The following is a 19,769-nucleotide window of genomic DNA, read 5'->3' as shown; positions in this document are numbered from 1 at the left end:
TTAGGTTGTGGTTTACCACCCAGACCCCTGAAAATGAGCATTATTTTTTAATTGACGCTTGAAACAGATGTTTTAAATAGAGCTCTTCATGGAGGTCTGTGTGGTTGTGATTTTTTTATTTCCGTTGAGGTTGACCATGAACTTGGCTATGGCTTTAGGAATAATCATTTTGTGCAGGCACCTTAATGGCAGATTAAAGCACCTCCTTGCACAGGACCTTTTTGTGAATTACCATCTATTTCACAGATGAAAGATGCTCCTTTAATCCTATATTTGTAATAAAATGGTTTAATTAACTTTGTAATTTCCTCGATTTTCTTCCTTTCTGACCACATTGTTTTTACTGGCCATGAACACAAGATGGCACTACAGGACCAGGCTATTCCCCCTCATCTCCTGTTTAAGATGCCTCCGATCATTCATTGCATTGTAAAATTAGCTTAAATTGCCCACGTTTGAACAGTAGTTCAGTGTTGTCACTAAATGGATTTTTTTTGGGGTTTTATTGTTTGTTTCAAATAGGACATTGTCCCTGTTGATGCATATGCTGAAATAAAGGAACTGTTTGTCCCTGAAAACAAGCTGGATCTCGCTAGAGCCGATGCAGACACTTTGCCAGCTCTGGAAATTAATAAGGTATGAGCTTTTTCTTCCCCCCCCCCCTTGTAACTGCTTTAAACTGTGGCAGACTGCCTGCGTGGCGCTGCATAGGCTTGGCTAAGCTGGTAACTCTTGCTTCACAGTGGAAAGGTCACGGAGTTTGAGCCTCTCATCAGTGTTCAAGATCAAGATCTAGGCTGACTCCAATGTTGGAGGTGTTATCCTTCGGTTGAATTGCTAAACCGAAGCCCCCGGTCTGCCAGTAGAGGTGAATGTGAAAGATCCCAAGGTGGTATTTGAAAAGAGTCAACCTAGTGACCAATATTCAGCCCTTGTTCAGTGGTACTGAAACACCCTCTTAGCTGCGCCTTACCAGTTTCTCATTCACTTAGTGAACTTTTGAATGATAAAGTATTGTATAAACACAAGTATTATTTCACATTATAGAGATTGGCGTTGCTTGGATTATGGGTAGTTACCAATTAGATATGTTCTGGTTTCCACTGTGCTGGCTTCAGAAGATTGGGTCATATTATATTTTCCTCAATGCTCTTAACTGAACTAAACCAATGTTGATTTTTGCACAACTTTTTCCAAATATTTAATTGCCAACAACATGTGCTTCATAAATTTTAAGAAATAGCCTTGCACGTGATGAGGATGTTACAGGTTAAACTGGATGCAGCAGTGTGATCATTGTGGCAAGTTGCTGAGTGATGCACTCTCTCAAGGTTGTGGGGTTCGGGACCTACTCCAGGGACTTGAGCACATATTCAAGGCCGACACTCCAGTGCAGTACAGGGGGGAGTGCTGCATTGTCAGAGGTGGACGTAAGAGATCTCATGGCGCTATTTGAAGAACAGGGGAGTTCTCCCTGGTGGCCTGGCCAATATTTAACTCTTAACTTCAAAGTAGACTAACTGGCCATTTGTCATACTGATGTTTGTGAGACCTGACTGCACAAATTGACTGCTACATTTCCTTACACAACACTAGTAACTGTACTTCAAAAGCAGGTCATTGGCTGTGAAGTACATTGGGATGCCTTGTGGATGTGAAAGGTGCTATATAAATGCAAGACCTTTCTTTCATTGAATCAGAACACAACTTCCCAATTCAAATGCAGTTTGTTAGTTGTATTCATTGGGGAACTGTCAAGCCTCCTTGTTGACATCAAGCTCGCTTTGCACCATAACCATATTATAGTAAGCCCAGAAGTTGCTGTCTGTGGTATTGGTTTGTGTTTTATTAGAGGCATTAAATTGCTTAAAACAGATTACCGGAATAATATTGCAATACAGTAAACATTCTTGAGAAAAAATTGTGAAAGTGAATTTCTAGCTTTGCATCCACATAAGGAAATTGGAAACAAGTAGCAGGCAGAATTTGTAACGGTTCCTGAGAAAACTGCTTGCAACCCAAAGTTTTATGCGGAGCTTAGGCTGAAATACTCTGATTCTGTGTTTCACCATCCCCCAAGCCCCCTCCCTTTCGCACCCCTCCCCCCTCCAGCCCCCAAACCAACTCCCAAAACGCCAGAGATTTGCTGCCTCAGTGAAACGGTGGGGGCTGCTTTATAGCAAACCGAATGTTTCAGTGGTGCTGTTTGCAGCCATAATGTGATGTCAGTTCTTTCAGTCCTTTTTAATATAAAACTGCAAAGACTTTAAATCCTGATTCTGTTAGTTGAGTTGTCCTCTCACACCGCCAACTAAGATAAATCCATAGAGAAAGGGAGTATTTTTTCAGGGTAAGAACATTTTAAGGATTTGTTGTACTTTATTACTTATATGTATTTATGCCACTGTGTATGTATATATGGCTGGCTTAAGGAGCTTCAAGTATGAGAGAGATGTTTATTATATATAATTTATATTTATTTCACAGATAGTTACTGTTCCTTTTGTACACAGTTGCTTTTTTAATAAGTGTTCAACTCTCTCCCCTGACCCGACCCAACCCTCTCTCCCTCCCCTTGCCACCCCAGGGAAGGTGGCTAATTTTAAGTCCCTTCAGAGAATCGGGGTCTGCAACTCATTTAAATTACAGTAAATAACAAGTGTGCTGGAGCCTGTCTCGCTGGCTCCCAGACTGAGCCACTGCTGCTGCTGCAGTCATTGGCTGTTCTGCCCATGTATTTTGCCAATGACTAGAGTAGTGTTTTAAATTGGTAACGGCTAGGAGTGAATTCACTAACAGATGAACTAATGTACTTCGTGTACACCCTTTAAAGAACAAAAGTAAGAAAAGTTTATTTCACTAAGAAATGAGAAAATAACCAAAGGTTGAATCGCAGAATTTCACAATCCCTTAAAGTTAATGGGGAAAGGAAAGTTTAAAAGAATGCTTCTTTAAAGTCATAGTGTTTTCAAATAAGGGAAAAAGTTATGAGTTTAATTTAAATTTATCAGGCATCTTTCTGGAAACATCACTCTCCCTGGAAATCCTTGAGTTAAGGTCTGTTTCCTTCTAGGCTTGTGCAGCAATATCAACTACAGTGTTTGTCCCTGGACTAGGACTGTGTGCCACTTGTGAAAGGCATGGCTTTGAACCAGCCCGACAAGGACTGAATAGGGCCTATTGGTTTATCTGGCCTGCCCATCCAGGCACCATCAATTTTTCCTAGTGCCCTGACAGTACTTATCTCTATCAAAACCACCGCAAAGAGATTACCTGGTTATTTATCCCATTGGAGCTTGTGGTAATTTGCAATCTGTAAACTGACTGCCACAGTTGTATACGGTAACCCTACTTAGTAATTAATTGGCCTTGAAGTGCTTTGGAGCACCCTGGGAATGTGAAACGGCCTGATGTACACTGTACACATGTTTTGTTTTTGTTTTGTTGCAATTCCCAGAGAGACCATTAACAGTTGAAGAGAATGTCAAGCTTCCAGTTATTAATTGAAAGAACTATGCCACAAGATTTTGAGCTTTGAACAATAATTTTACAAAATTAAAGCAAGCGCTTCAAAATTAACGCTACGTTTTGTAATTACTTAAGTTTTAAACCGTGTCCTACTTTTTACTTCCACCCAAGAGCTTCCTTATGGGTTACAGACTCTTGAGGGTTCATTCACTTCTCCTGGGACCAAACCAAGCTATGCCACAGCTCTCCGGTATTCACTTTGATTTCTCCTTAGTGTTCCAGCCGTTCTGAGGTACGAGATTTCATGGGGATCCTTCCACCGGCATTTGGCTAGGCAGCCCTCCAACTTTCCTTCAGGACCTCATGATTGTGGACTCCTCAGCTCAAGTGACTCCTCACTGCATTCCTGCTTAGTGGCTCCACACTAGAAAACCCCTTGGGTTCCTGAGAGCTCTCCGTTTCTGGTCCTATAGCTCCTGGCAGACACTATCTCAGCCTTCTCCAAGCTCCAACCAAACTGACTGCCTGTTTCTATGACAAAATTGCGTAGATAAAGCCCCAAACAAAGTGTACCTCCCTGCATGGCCTATTCCGACAGCATACAAGTGGCTTACTTTGGGATGTTCCAAACAGAAATTTAAACTAATTATCTTTTACCTTCAAAACAATCCTTTGGTTCTGGGACCCACATGAAGAATTTCTATTTCTAATGGAGATAAAGGCTCTCTCTCCAGACTCACTGGTCTGTTTACAAAGCACTTTTAGATTCTTTGATCTGGGAACTACATTAATAATTTAAAATCCTTTATTGAAATAACTCTAGATATCCTGCCCTTACCTAGAGCTCAGAGATGGGTCATCCATTGTTTAGGGTTTTCCCACTTCCAACTCTGACTGTGTTTAAAAAATTCACAGGTTATCCTTTTGAATGGTTAAGAATCCAGATCTGTTTGGTTTGCACTTACTTTAGATGTGTTTACTAACTCCTCAACCAAGTGTTTACATTTATCTACACTTTAATAAAAAATTCCAATCCCCAAGCTAGAAGTTATTTTCTAAAATACACAAATTATGAAATTAGAGATTTGCAGCAACAGTGATTGAAAAATCATGCCTAATTGTTAGGTTTCAAAATGAAACACGGTGCAACTTATGCCTCTATTCATCTTTCTAGGTGGATTTGCAGTGGGTACAGGTTCTAGCAGAGGGCTGGGCTACTCCACTCAATGGCTTCATGAGAGAACGAGAATTCTTGCAGTGCCTTCATTTTGGCTGCTTGTTGGATGGTAAGAACTCAGGTCACCTTTTTGTCAATTCTAATGGTTTGCTGATGTAAAGGATTGGGTGTAAGGGCTGGAATGTCTCACACTGCAAATAGGAATTTAACAGAAGTTTCCACTTGGATACAACGTGTGAACCCAACAGTGCTTGACGGAAAGTTTCAGCTTCCTGTGAATTGGAAGGTTCAGGGGTTAATAATAGTTAAAGCCAATTAAAAATGTCACAGCCACATTTGTGGATAGCCCTGTATCGGATCTGCATTTCATTTACAACAAAGATTATGACATTGATGTTTTTGTAGATCTTTGACAGCAGTGAAGGCAAGCTCATAGCCAGCACTAGTAATGTCCTGAGGCACCCTTTTTTTAAACAAGGTGGAATTGCATACAGAGTCAAGACAAAGTTAGAAAATAAGCAGAAAATGCTGGAAATACTTAGTAGGTATGACAGCATCTGTGGCGAGAGGAACAGCATTTAACATTTCAGGCCTGTGGTCTTTCAGATTTCCACCATTTGCAGTGTTTTACTTTTCTATTTAGGACAAAGATGTGGTGTTCAGGCAAAATGAAATGAGGGTGGGGAATAATTGGACCAGTCAACGCAGGTGTAATTCCATCCCCATTTGAAAGTTCTACTTTCTGTCCTTGTATTTTATACAAATGATCAGTTCCTCTATTTGTTTATGGTGAGAAACTACCTCTGTGAACTTGACATCCTGTAATTGAACATTCTCACCAGAGGTGGCCCTGCAGTGAAGACCTGGCATAATAAGTGTGACAAGTTTACACAGGCAGTTTCAATTGTGGAGATGTGGAGACAGAAATGGAAAATGTTGACTAAGTGTGGCATACATACAAGACTTTCATTTCTATAAATCAAATTTTCTTTTGTATTTTCAAACTGAATACAGTCTTTGCATATCTGGTCAAGTCAGCTTGCATTGTATTTGCAATGAGCATTTTACATTGAAACTTTGGAGGCATGCTCTTGAGTCTGGCTGTATATGCATAGAGGCTGCTTTGCAAGAGCAGCTTGGAGCAACTTAGCTGCGCCGTGGAATCACAGCCAACTTAGATTTTCAGGCTGTTGCTCTTATCCCTGAATTGTAAACGTCTACAGCATCACCATCTTGCTGATGAGCCTATAGATGGTTACTTCTGTTTCTACCTGCTGTCCCCACTGCCTCTCAGGTGGATTGTGACCACAGTTCTCCCACTGTTTTGATCGAGGTCACTTGAGCTCTCTCTCCTGCTGCTGGTCACTGACAGTTGTGAAGCGACCCGGAAAGTTGGGGTGAGGGGGCTGCAGGCTGACTGGTCCAGTTATCTACAGGACCAGCTTGTGCACTACCTCTTTGTCAGCTCTCCCCCTCGGGAGATATTGTAAGGTGGCCCGTGATTTTCCAAGGTGTTCCCATAGCTTGCAATTCTGCTGCAGTGGAGGGTTTGGAAACTGTAGACTGTTTGTAGTTTCAGTTGTTGTGAAAATCTTTTCTCTAAACACTGGTGTCAGCTGTGCTCTGTGGTTGAACAATTGCCTCTGATTCAGAAGGTTGTACATTCAACTCCAATCCCAGAGATTTCAGCATAAAATTTAGGCTGATACTCCTGTACAGTGTTGAGGGAGTGCTGCAGTGTTGCACGTTCTGACTTTCTGATGAGACTTTCTGTTAAACTCAGGCCCTGTCTTCCCTCTCCGGAAAAGGCAAGGAATTCCGTGGTACTATTTTGAAGAGGAGCAGGGGCATGCTGCACAGTGTTCTGACCAATATTTATCCATCAACCAACATCACTAAAACAGATTATCTGTTCATTGCTGTTTGTGCGATCTTACTGTTCTGAAATTGGCAACTTTTCGTAGATGACAGCTTCATATAGTATTTCATTGATTCTAAAATGCTGTGGAACTTCATGAGATTCTGGAAGGCACTACATAAATTTCTTCTTAGTCTATTGATGTTACACTTAAGGAAATGTGAACTACTTAATGTGTCACAGAAATGAGCTAAACTAGCTGCAGATCTTAGGGTATTGCAGAACTCATAAGTACATTTTCTGTTTTATATTAAGGAGTGTGGGTATGATTATTTGGGATTTTGAGCATTAAAGCTGGCTATGAAAACATGGCCTATCATTTTAAAGAAATTTTCTTTACACAAAAAAAATGTGCATCGACTTCAAGTATTGCCAGGCAGAATTAAAACTGAAACAGCTACCCCCCACCACACCTAGTGAGTGTGCTGTAGAGGATCAGAGATAGACCAGTCAAACCCATAGATATAACTTGTAAAGATCATGGTTCTGCAGTGTTCCTGTTATTCTTGAGGGTGGGGGAACTTCCTTTGTCACTAAAGAATGAAAGATGATTTTGGAGTTATTTCGGATGTTTACAGCACAGAAGGTACTCATTTGGCTCATCGTGCTGGTGTTGGCTCTTTGTGAGAGGAATGCAACACTTGTCCTTCTTGATTGTAATGGTTGAGCATATTCCACTAACTGCTTTACCTTTCTCAGATTTCCATCAGCATTGATTTTTTTTTTTTTAGTTACCAATAGGTTGCACCCATCATTTCTACTTTTAAGCCCTGCTAAAATTCCAAATCTGGCAATTTATGTCTAGAGGTTGAGACTTGCTGCATGTGGAAAATTATTGGAACTGTGCTTTCTTGGTTATTTCTTCAATTATCTGAATGCGATTAAGTTTAGAGCATGTGAAATATTTTTACACAGTGAGCTGTTGTGATCTAGAACTCATTGCCTGAAAGGAAGCAAACGCAGGAATGATTTTCAAAAGGGACTTGGATATATGCGCAAAGCAGAATAGTTTTTAGGGCTATGGGAAAGAGCAAAGGTGTTGGACTAATTGGACAGCACTTTCAAAGAGCTGGAAAGGCACAGTGTCAAATGGCCTTCTATGCCGTAAGATTTTCGAATTTGAGCACTTGAAGTTTTTTAAAACGATATAAAGCATAAGATAACAATCATAGAACCTTAATTGTGAATTGCATCAAGTGCTGAATCCAGCTTGTAAAAGGGCCTTTCTCATGTCTTTGAAAGACAGGACATCAGGTTGCATTTTAGATAACTTTAAGTACCTTTATTGAGCAAAAGATGAATGGTGCAAAATCACCCCTTGCTCCTCTAGCGAGTTTCCTGTTTTGTCGTGCAGCGTGTTTACCAATAGTTACTGGTAGTTGCTTCAAATTAAAAATTATTGCTCGCAGGCTGGCATCACGATATTCATCCAATGTTCCACGACCATGAGGGAGTATGTGCCTGATCTGTTTTCTTGCTGACAAGGGAGAGTGAAAGATGTGTGTCTTGTGGTAGCGTATCTGTTCCTGGTTTTATTTTGGGGTGGGAAGAGTGTAAACCTACAGGGTCCAGTTCTTCATGGTTTACTAAATATAGGAGCCTATGTAAAATACTCCCTAATGTGTGTTGCTGGTGTGTGTCTGACTTATTGTACACAAAGCAATCTTTTTTTAAAAATTATTCCTCCTTTCTGATCCTGAAGGAGATTCACGCAGTGTAGGGATCATTGGTAAAATCTACCACCTTTTTGCTTTGGGTTTGCACACCATTGTATTAAAAAGTTGATATCAGTAAGAACTATAAAAGTGTGAAGCTGCTTGATTGTCGTAAAAACCCAGTTAGTTCACCTAAGGTTCTTTAAGGAAAGAAATCTGTAGTAGTCAGCTGGTTGGCCTGTGTTGAACTACAATCCCACACCTGCATAGTTTTCTCTTAACTGCCTCGGAAGTGGCCAAGCAAACCCACTAATTTGAATCAGGGCAACAAGGAATTGGCAATAAATGCCTGCCTCACCAGCAATGGCAACAGGCAATGAGTTAAGTTTCGGCTTCATGTTATGAATCATTGGAGCCTAAATTAACCTGAATGTTAACCCTTAATAGGATCACACCTTCTAGCTGGTGCCCGAGCTGCTTTCTGATTTCTCTTTCCCTGCAAGGTTAGATAAAGCTTCCAAGGTTGATTTTGAGGCTTTTTTTCTCCTTTGGAAGATTAGGTTATTAATAATGAAAGCATGGCACTTTGAATAAAAATCAAAGCAAATGTTAAGTCAAAACCTATTGGGGGTAATTTTCACTGTCACTTGCGTGGCATGTTGGTGGAGTACATCGTAAGAGTTTTAAAATAGCTGGGTAACAATTCCACAGCAGATGTGATGGTTCAGGCCCTCCAACCACTCACTCAGATCCCACAAGACTTTCCAGAATTGCGAATGTGGCACTTCATAAACTTGTTTCAGTTGTTTGAATTTAAGATGTGCCTTGGCTTAGATGACCACAGGAGTCACTAATCCCAGTCTCAGTTGTCAACTAGCTCACTCCCACAGAAACTTGATCCTATACAATTTCTCCTATTTTGGGATGGGAAAGGTACTTTTAAATGCTATTTATTTGATGGGAGCGGTGTGGTGCAGGGATGTGGAGCTGGGGTACGCCCCATGCAAGAAGATCTCGATGGAGCATACTAACTATCTGAATTTTTTGTTTGTTTATTTGCATGTGTGCTCCCAGCAACAGTAATCTCTATGTAAGGTATAAACACTGTATAATTTCTTATTAATTCTCTCAATGTGTTTTGCCGCCTTGTGTGCTGCAGGAGGTCTCATTAACCTGTCGGTGCCCATCGTCCTGACGGCGACAAATGAAGACAAAGAGCGACTGGATGGCTACACAGCCTTTGCACTGGTGTATAATGGGCAAAGGGTGGCTATCCTTCGCAACCCAGAATTCTACGAGCACCGGAAAGAGGAGCGTTGCGCACGTCAGTGGGGAACAACATGCAAAGAACATCCTTACATTAAGGTTTTGCTAAAAGCATTTTTTTCTCCCTTTTAAGATCTGTAAGACATCTATCTAACTTCCCTGTTGCAGTGCACATACACCACAAAACCAAATAAGAGGCATGTAGGAGCTCTGTCTTATTTCGACCTGGCCAGATAAATTAGTGTCAGCTAAAGAAGTGGTGATTGGGAGTGTTTGACTGCAAATACACTCCATCCATCAGTAATTCCTGTAGAACTGCCTGTTGGTCAGCTGTGAACCACTTAGTTTTAACATAGGATATCAGGGATTCCAATAACTCACTAGAGGTTCTTTATGCCCACCATACTGAGTATTAATCTACCTGTATGACACACCTTGTATACTACACGATCTGCTTTATTGTGTCTGTACATTCTGCGTTAATTTTCAAACATTGTTTATATTTTTAAATTGTAATTATTTTTCAATTTATGTTTGTTATTTTTAAAACATCTGTTCAGCTACCTGCAACTATTTTCAGTATCCTCTCTCTTACATTGAAGTTTTATTAGGGTGAGGCATCTATTCTTGGTTGGTGTTTTTTTTTACAGCCAGTTCCATATTTCCCAGTAAAAATGCTGGAAAAGCTCACCTCATCAGACAGCATCTGAGGAGAGATAAACATAGGGTTACCCTTTCTGTCAGAATGGCCACAAGCAGGCGTTAAGAGAGGGTTTACTAGACTAATACCAGGAATGCGAGGGTTGCCTTATGAGGAAAGGTTGGACAGGTTAGGCTTGTATCCACCAGAGTTTAGAAAAGTAAGAGGTGACTTGATTGAGATCTTTAAGATCCTGAGGGGTCTTGATAGAGTGGATGTGGAGAGGATCTTTCCTCTTGTGGGAGAACCTAGATGTGGGAGAACCTAGAACTAGGGGTCATGGTTTAAAAATAAGGGTCGCTTGTTTAAGACCAATGAGAATTTTTTTTCGAGGGTTGAGAGTCTTCGGAACTCTTCCTCAAAGGGCAGTGGAAGCAGAGCTTTTGAATATGTTTAAAGATAGATTCTTGATTAACAAGGGGGTGAAAGACTATCGGGGTTAGGCAAGAATGTGGAGTGGAGGTTACAATCAAATCAACCATGATCTTATTGAATGGCGGAGCAGGCTTGTGGGGCTGAATGGCCTACTCCTGTTCCTAATTTGTTCGTATGTACAGAGCCGGAGTTGTGTGTGGGGTGGGGTGGGGGGGGGCCTAAAAAGGAAGGCTCTGTGATTCGATGGAGGGAGGAAGATGACTGAATGGCAGAACTGATGATCAAGGCAAAAGGTAGTGATAATGAGAGAAACAAAAAAATGTGTCCAGAGGATGTGTCAGCATCAACCTAAACCATCAACTCTGTTTTTACCTCCACAGATGTTGCCTGCACTGTGGAGAGTTTCAAACATTTTGTGTTGCTAGTATTTTGAGCATTTTCTGTTTTTATTTCAGATTTCCAGCATCCACAAGATATTGCTGTTTTGTCTTGTTATTTCCCATTATTTATTTATTTGAAATGTAAAGGTTTTTTTGGTTCTGTACCCTTATAAATCCAGATGGTAATGCAGAGTGGCAACTGGCTAGTAGGTGGAGACCTGCAAGTTCTTGATCGTATCTATTGGAATGATGGCCTCGATCATTATCGCCTTACCCCACGGGAGCTAAAGCAGAAATTTAAGGCAATGAATGCCGGTGAGTAGCATTAACCACTCGCAGCTTGACTGCAGGACTGGAGTTCAAATTCTTTTAGATATTTCAAATTTATTTTATGGGCCTTGTAATTATTTACAGTGCGGATGCTCAGGACTAAATGCCAAACTGACCTTTCCTTTTACTCGTTTTTAGTGAGGGGTGTGAATCCCGGGAAGAGGGCGGTTCCTAATGTTGGTTGTTCTGTACTAGCAGCCAAGGCTGCCAGTTAAGTTTGGCAGGATCTCCTTCTGCAATACTAAGACCTATGCCAGGTCCCCTTGTGGCTTCCTGTTTCTGCTTGGCCCACTTGGGGCAGCACTTTGGGTTCAAGACCCAGTCCGGAGATTTAGACTTAATTTATTAGGCTGACAGTGAGGGAGTGCTGCATTGTCGGAAGTGCTGTCTTTCAGATGAGACCCTAGACTGAAGCCCTGCCTGCCCTGTCTGGTGGATGTAAAAGATCCCATGGCACTGAAGAACAGGCGAGTTCTTCCCCATCTCCTGGCCAGTATTTATTTCACAACCAACATCATCAAAGTAATTTTTCTGATTGCTGTTCCTTTGACAACACTGACTACACTTCAAAAGTACTTGATTGGTTGCAAAACACTTTAAGATGTCCTGAGCATGTGAAAGCTGCTATTGAAACGCAAGTTCCTTTGTTTGCTCAGTCACTTGAAATTGGGTACAGCTGGTGTTTGTGGATTATGGTACAATTTGGTAAATACGCTTTCGCAATAAATATTCCACATATTCTCCCCAAGCACCTTGAATCTCATCATGTTGATGCTTTGCAGAATGGTTTGGTTGATGTAAGGCCTGCCGCTTATATTCTGACTGACTTTAACGTGTATAACGTATCATAGAAGGTTCACACCTGGAAAACATCGACATAGCCCAGGAAAGTGTCCAGGAGATGGTCAAATGCAAGTTGTTCATACAGGTCGTTTTGAAGACAGTGAAACAAGCATGGCTTATCACTTCAAGCCAACAGGAGGTTTCTCTTCCCTGCAACCCCACAAACACATTTTCTCCATTAACAATGTCACAAGAGGCTAACTATATATTCAGTATACATTCTCAATCATTTTGCAAAATGACAGGCAGGCCTCGATCAATGGCATAGGAGTCAGCTTAAGTCAACTGCTTTGTTGTGACCCATTCTTTGTACACAGGAAGCTTTTTGGTATGATGCTCTGTAGTCCACGTGTAATAATACCACAATTTGGCATTTCCCACACTAGGGGCCTGCAGTAGGAGCATTATCATTATATGCCTTCAGTAACTTATCATTTGTTCTGTTCTTAGCATTCATAATTTAGCCGCTACAACATAATGCAAACCTTAAATCACAGGTCTTGAATAGCAGTTGGGACATCAGAAAGTGGTGGTTCTTCAACGTTTCTCTGCTTTTCTCTTGTCATCTGCTACACCTGAAATATGAAAGGCCTCATTACAATGGCAGTGGAGGTACAATGCTTCAGGGGGTCTAACAGATTACTGCCAGACTGACCGACTCCCCTCCTGCCAGTCTCCGATGTTTTGAGGGAAGCATTGCCAAGAGACCCATTGAGTGATTATATCCTGTTATCAGAATAGCAACATAAAAGTGCCATGAGACTGAAAAACCCAGATGCACAAAAGGAACAGGGTGGTTGACAAACTCGACCAATTCCTCCTCACCATCCTGAATAGACACCGAGTCAGAAAAAATTACTGATGGGTTTTGGATCAGAAAGGAAGCTTGACTACAACTCTGCAGAATTGTACCTGCAAGATTAAAGTTTATTGAGAAAAGTAGTTTTCTTGTTATGTTGGATTTTTAATTTATCCAGGTTAGAGCAGTTTGCTTGATCAATAGCCCTGACTGTAGATTCCAGTTCCTCCACTACCTGTGCAGTATGGCTGCAGGAAAATTTGTGGCAATTCACCAAACTTAACTTTGATAGCACTTCTCAATTCTGAGACAGAGGGGCTAAAGCTGTGGGTGTATCACCTCCAAGTCAGCCACCATCCTGATTTGGGCTTGTATCAATATTTCTTCATTATCACTAGGTCAGTATCCTAAAATATTGATGGAGAAGCAGCAGTTCAAGGAGAAGGTCAACCATCACTAACTTGTGGCAACCAGGGATTAGCTTTATGGAATTTTGCCAGTGTTGCCTATGCTTTGAGAATAAATATACAAACTAGAGGCAAAATATTCTGAACCAAGCTGCGCATTCTTTACTTGTTGACTGCACAATGAGCTACTGATGTCAAAAGGTGCTATTCTCATAGTGGAGATCAGCCAATTCTCCACAAGGTGGAAGCAAAAACTCAGTCAGTTAACCCAGGCTGCTTTCTCATAGTTCCTAAACACTGGCCAAAGAATGACAGTGGTTGGAGACAGAATCTCCAAACCATCTTCACAGCTGGAGAAAAATTAAGACCGGGTATTAAAAGAAATTACTGAAAAGGAAATTAATAATCTGATAACAGGATATAATCTCTTAGCGGGTCTCCTGGTAATGTTCCCCCAACCCATGGCAGGCGGGGAGTCAGTCAGTCTGGCAGTAATCTGTTGGACCCCTGAAGCATTGCATCTCCACTGCCAACATAATGAGGCCTTTCATATTTCAAGTGTAGCAGACGACAGGAGAAAAGCAGAGAACCTTTGAAGAACCTCCACTTTCTGATGTCTTAACTGGCATCCAAGGCCTGTGATTTAAGGCTTGCATTATGTTGCAGCAGTTAAAGTATGAAAGCCAAGTTTTTATACTTTCTCATGATTCAGTTCTCTTCTTCCATCAGTCTTTGATTTTCTCTCTTAAATGCGCTTTTTTCTTTGTAAATTCCTCCTTTCTCTTGGTTGTTCTTTAGATACAACAGTACTAAGCTTTCCAAAATTTAATTTCTTTGGTTCAGCACCTATATACCGAGCCACAATTTGGAGGCATTTATTGTCTATTCAATTACAAATATTATTCCAAAAACATACAAAGTCACGATTAGCATTATTACGTTATACAAACAGGAATGCTGGAAACACTAAGCATTATAAAGGATTAAATCAGAAAGTGTTGGAAATGCCCAGCAGGTCTGGCAGCATATACAGCGAGAGAAAGACAGAGTTAACATTTCAGGTCTGTGACCTTTCATCCGAACAGACATTATGATGATCCCGAGCTGAGATCTTCCACAGATTGCAGATTTTACACGGCTTATAGCATCTCGGGTGGATAAGTCTACTTGGCAATGAGTTACTTTATATTGGCTTTACTGCCTCACCCCTTTGTGCTGCACATCTGGTTGTGTTGCTTCAGGAACATAGAGTTCTCGCCAGCATTGTCAGATAAATTTGTTGTCCAGGTTTTCATCTTTATGACAGTGACTTTGTAAGAGCAGATTACAGGTTTTATTAATTCCATCTGACCCTTTGGGAGATGACTCTAGATTTCCCAGGGACCCAACCATGTCAACAGTATTATACAGAAAATGATCTAGTTCTAACTTCTGCCGGTCTTAGTGCTCTCTTTGCATGTAGTGCCCTTGTTGTCCAAAGGTTGCTAATCATGGCTCATTCCGTGATATTGCCGTGGGGCAAGATGAGGAGGTAGGCCCAGGAACTACCTCAGCCGGTACAAGGATTCAACCCGCCCTGTTTGTGTTATTCTTCATCTCACACTAGCCATCCAGCCAACTGAGTTAACTGACCAGCGCCACCCAGCCCCCATCTTATTCCTACTTCCGTGAAAGCTGAGCACCTTATATATGATGGAAGGGGTAAGCAATTGTATTTCTGCACAACAATACTGTCAGTTTTCCAGTCTCATTTCTTGCAACCAGCCACTTTGCTTTCTTACCAGTATTGAACACTTGCTGGTCTAGTATAGCACAGCACATAGAGTAAAACCCCATTTACTCCCTTCCCCATTCTTTTCAACTAACATTTTATGTACCTGTGTGTTTTGTAAAATTTCTTACCTGTGGGAGCTACACAGTCCTGTGCTAACTCTTGAAGCTCCCAAACTTTCTCTTTGATTTGGAGAATTCAGCTTACTTAAATAACCCTGAAACATTTGCTTGGCCGCCTTTGATTTAAAAGTTAACGAGGCTATTAGCTATAACCCTAACCACAAACAGCAGCATTGTTTATGTTTGAGTTATTTGGCTTGGTTCCCCTCTTAAGCCTGTGACCACATAGATAACTGACAAAATCTCACCTGATTTATATTGACAGAGGTTGGGAATGTGGAATTTAAATGCAGTTGGCTTTTAAACCCCTTGAGTTTTCTGACTGAATTTAAAGGGGTCAGTATCAGAACAAAGTGGGACGAACATAGTTCATTTTTGTCATGACCAAGATTGTCCCATTAGTTTACTTTGATTTTTATTTCTGCTTCTCACATTGTTGTGATCTTGCTGAATGAGATTTGTCGGTTTTGTGCTGAGGCCAATGACGATTAAGTACTGCATTGACACTGGCTAAACAATTTTGCATAGGACATTACCCAATTAAACTCAGTTAGATTGGAAACCAGGCCTGGAGGGAGAGAGAATTACTAACCCACTCATTATTTCATCTCTCATTAGATACTTAATTTAAAAAAGGTAACTTTACAAAGTGTTTTTTTTGTTGGAGTAATGCTTTATGTAGAAGATTACTTAAAGATTGACTTTAGAATGTGGAAAGCAAGTTTGTGTTTGGGGCATCATTCAGCTTTCATCTTGCTGTTTTCTCCTTTCTCCACAATGAATGGGTGTGAATATAAAATGTTGTGATTTATTTTACTCAAGCTGAAGTTTCACTGGAGATGTCAAACTTATGTGTATAACTACATTCGTCTAATCTGAGAAACAAATTAATTTGTAGATATTTATAGCCACATTTGGTTTAATGTAGCTTTTGCTGTGTCACCTTGATGTAGTCCTCTCCTTTTTGTATTGCAAAAGGTGGGAAGTGGATATTGGATCACCTGTTATTTGCTTAAAGCCCCTTCATCTGGATAGTAGAATCAATATGTACATTTTTAAAAATTTATTTATGGGATGTGGGCATTGCTGGCTATACCAGCATTTATTGCCCATCTCTAATTTGCCTTGAAAAGATGGTGAGCTGCCTTCTTGAACTGCTGCGGTCCATGTGGTGTAGGTACACTCACAATGCTGTTAGGAAGGGAGTTCAGGATTTTGACAAAATTCAAATTAGCCATGGAGAATGTGTCTGTCCTAATGAATGCAAAATATAAAGCTTTGATGGCGTGTCTCCTTTTTTGGCAATACTCAAGTTCTGTACTACCAAAATACAAATTGCTGCGTAAAATGCATCTCCTGATGTTGCTGTACATGGACTCCTGTATACTGCAACGACTGCATCAGCTTCATCTCAGACTTATGGCAGGTAACCATAATAGGGATCTTTGCATGTATTTTTCTATGATCGAGAAAGCTAGGGTAGATCAATGAGATTAAAAGGAATGCAAAGTCATGACTCCGTGTGATGGTTTGGGGCAAGTATCCTTAACCTGCCTAGATTTAGCAAATGTGTAAATCATTGAACCCAGTCTTTTTTAAAATTTGATCTTGCTGTTTTGGCTCTGTTTGTCTCCTTTTCTGCACAAGCTTCCATCAGTTTGATTGTTCTTACTGATTCCATTGTCTCTTCATGGTGTAAGGACTCAATGCAACGTTACTCACCAGAAATTTCAGCGACTATGGCTGTTTGATACAGACTTTCTGTCAGGGTCTTGTAAAGAGCCTTGATGTGACCATGTGCATTCTGAAAAATTGTGTATGTGTTTGGAGCTCTTGTACAGTCGCCAGTATTCCTCCTCAGCATATTGTTCCTGTAACTAAGAATTAGTTTCTCAGCAAGTCAGGTTATGTATTAATGTTGCAGAGGTTCTGAGTTTAATTAGACTATCCACCTGGTAACCATATGTGTTTGTAATTATTCTCATTCTGGAGACCATTACAGGGCTCAAATACATCAGCAGTGCAGATGATGTCATAAGCTATCTTTGTTGACATCTTCAATGTGTTATTGTTGCCTTGGAACATCCCAGAATGTTGTTCTTTCCTTTTTCATTTTCTAGTTTATTGTTTTCCATTTGCTTTTTTTGCCAACAGCTGTCATAATGAACAGCAACAGATGGCCGTTACTCACGACCATGCAAGAGATGTTGGTGCAATTTGTGATTAGGCCAACAGTGATTGGAAGATTCATACAACTTTCTGACAAGAAGATTTATACTATTGACTGATGTAGGAGAGTATGATGGCTTCCATGCAAATTGTTTACTGTGGCAAAAGGTTCAAAGACGGGGTGGAAAGTTGTTTTTAAAAAAAATTGTGAAGTTAAGAGTGAAGAAGGAAATGAAACAGCATTCTCACCAAAATACTAATGGAGTTGTGTGGCAAGTTACCAAGGGAGATCTTTTAAGCAGATAGTATGAATGGCCTCGCATAACAGTTAGTTGCATTTTTGGAGATTGAGAAACCAACTAAAGGAGATGGTGAGAAAGTGGCTAGGATTCATTTATTTCTGAAAAGGTGAAAAGCTTGTTTGGGGTATATGGTCTTCTGAATTTGGGGAAAAAATGAGCCCGTTCTGCTGTTGATTCATTTTCAGCCATTCATTAGATTGTGTTGATTTTTTTGGTGTTCCTCAACATTATCATCCTACAAACTGGCTGTGTAAACTAACAAGGAGAAGAAACATGGCTAGTGCTAGTTCTCACGAGCAATTATACTAGGACATAACTCTTAAGTACCTTTCAGTATTCCTTATTGCACATGAAGCTCCAGAATAGTATTGTCTGAAGCCATAATAGGAACTTGGGTTCCCCAGTTGACTGCTCAGACCCTAAACTGGTCTCAAATTTCAGGTTTTTGTCTCAAATTGAATAGTATTTTGTGCTGGCTCACTGAGCCATGTTACAGAAGCAATATCTTTCATTTCTTGAGAAGGGAAGAAAAGAGAACCGGCTGAGGAACTGAGATCATGGCCTTTTGTAGCACTGGCAAAGTTATGAAACTGACAGACAAGAAAAGACCAACTGTCCCATCAAGACTGCCCCACACAATGATGACGAGACTGTGAAAATTCCAAGTATTAGGGATTCGGGATAAATCTTGGGAATAATTGAAAAATTGTCCGGAGGGTAGAACAAAGTTCTTATGTTGGGGAAGGGAGATGAACGTCATGTCCAGAGTTAATTTTGGAACTGTTCCCTTTACCTGAATTCAGAAACACAAGTTGGCCAATGGTTTCTGATGATGTCCAACTTATTTTGTATTTTATAAGATAAAACATGCCAGTAAGTAAAACCATTGTAAGTAAAACGTAATACAGACAAGTGGTAATAATTGCAAATAGGAAGGGAAAATTGGCAACACGTAAACCCACAAATGATGTAGGAGTAGCTGAGGAAGTTAAAATAAAAGAACTTGCTTGATATGCCATTCATCATCCCAAAGTGGGTCACAGCCATTGAATTACTTTTGAAGCACTGTCACTGTTTAGGCAAACATGACAGCCAATGTATACACAGCAAAGCCCCACAAACAGCAATATGATAAATGACCACTCCTTCAGCACTGCATTGTCATGTCAATATAAATTGTATGTTTTAATTTTCAAAGTGAGGCAGAAAGCCTTGTCCTCTCGATTCAGGGCAATGAGACAAGCTGACACTTAAAAGCGTTAGTGCATTTGTCCCACCAGTGCTCACGCAAGATTCTTGAACCATATACTTAGGGAAGAGTAGCTAAGCTAGTTTCCTTTGCCTTCCTCGTTGTTATGTCACAAGTACCCTCTAGGAGGGATGCAACCAAGGCTAAACAGCCTTTACGATAGGGGTAGGGTTACCTGTATCCATTGGACATATGGACCACTCCACTGGACGTTAACCTTGTATTGGAAATTTTGATTAATACAGCTGGAAATAGGGGCTTATCTCACAATATGCATTTTAAATCTGTGTCATTCCATCACCTGGTTTTAGATTATGAAAATTATTTAAAATATTTTCTGGTTAGGTTGGGGTACAATAGTCAGTTCAGTAGTAAATTGTAAAGCAATTAATTGGAAAAACATTTGAAACATGTCTATTAGTGTGCTTGTGCTTTGTGGAAGAGGCTCCACAAATATCCCATTGCTCAATGATAAGGGAGGTCAGCACATCTGTGCAAAAGAGAAGGCTGAAGCATCTGCAACCATCTTTAGCCAGAAGGGCTGAGTGGATGATCCATCTTGGCCTCCTCCTGAGGTCCCAGCGTCACACATGCCAGTCTTCAGCCAATTCGATTCACTCCACGTGATATCAAGAAACGGGTCGAGGCACTGGATACTGCAAAAGCTATGGGCTTTTTGCCCATTGCTGATGACTTGTGCTCCAGAACTTGCCACACCACTACCCAAGCTGTTACGGTACAGTACAGCCACAACACCACTGTATACCTGTCAAGTGTGTCCTGTACACAAAAAGCACGATAAATCCAACCTGGCTAATTACTGTCCCAATAGTCTACT

General features: G+C 40.7%; 1 protein-coding gene across 1 annotated transcript in view; it reads left to right on the top strand.

The window, feature by feature from the left end:
* The window catches only part of papss1 (3'-phosphoadenosine 5'-phosphosulfate synthase 1), a 45,664-nt gene that overhangs the window by 10,851 nt on the left and 15,044 nt on the right, over positions 1-19,769 (top strand). The window contains exons 5-8 of the mRNA XM_078532196.1: positions 523-636; positions 4,643-4,754; positions 9,378-9,583; positions 11,119-11,254. Of these exons, the coding sequence (XP_078388322.1) occupies positions 523-636; positions 4,643-4,754; positions 9,378-9,583; positions 11,119-11,254 (568 nt within the window). The remainder of the gene's footprint in view (positions 1-522; positions 637-4,642; positions 4,755-9,377; positions 9,584-11,118; positions 11,255-19,769) is intronic.

Source organism: Cetorhinus maximus, chromosome 1 (assembly GCF_964194155.1).
Source record: "Cetorhinus maximus chromosome 1, sCetMax3.hap1.1, whole genome shotgun sequence".
In the NCBI taxonomy this organism is placed as follows: Eukaryota; Metazoa; Chordata; class Chondrichthyes; order Lamniformes; family Cetorhinidae; genus Cetorhinus; species Cetorhinus maximus.
This window is presented reverse-complemented; position numbering and strand designations above follow the sequence as displayed.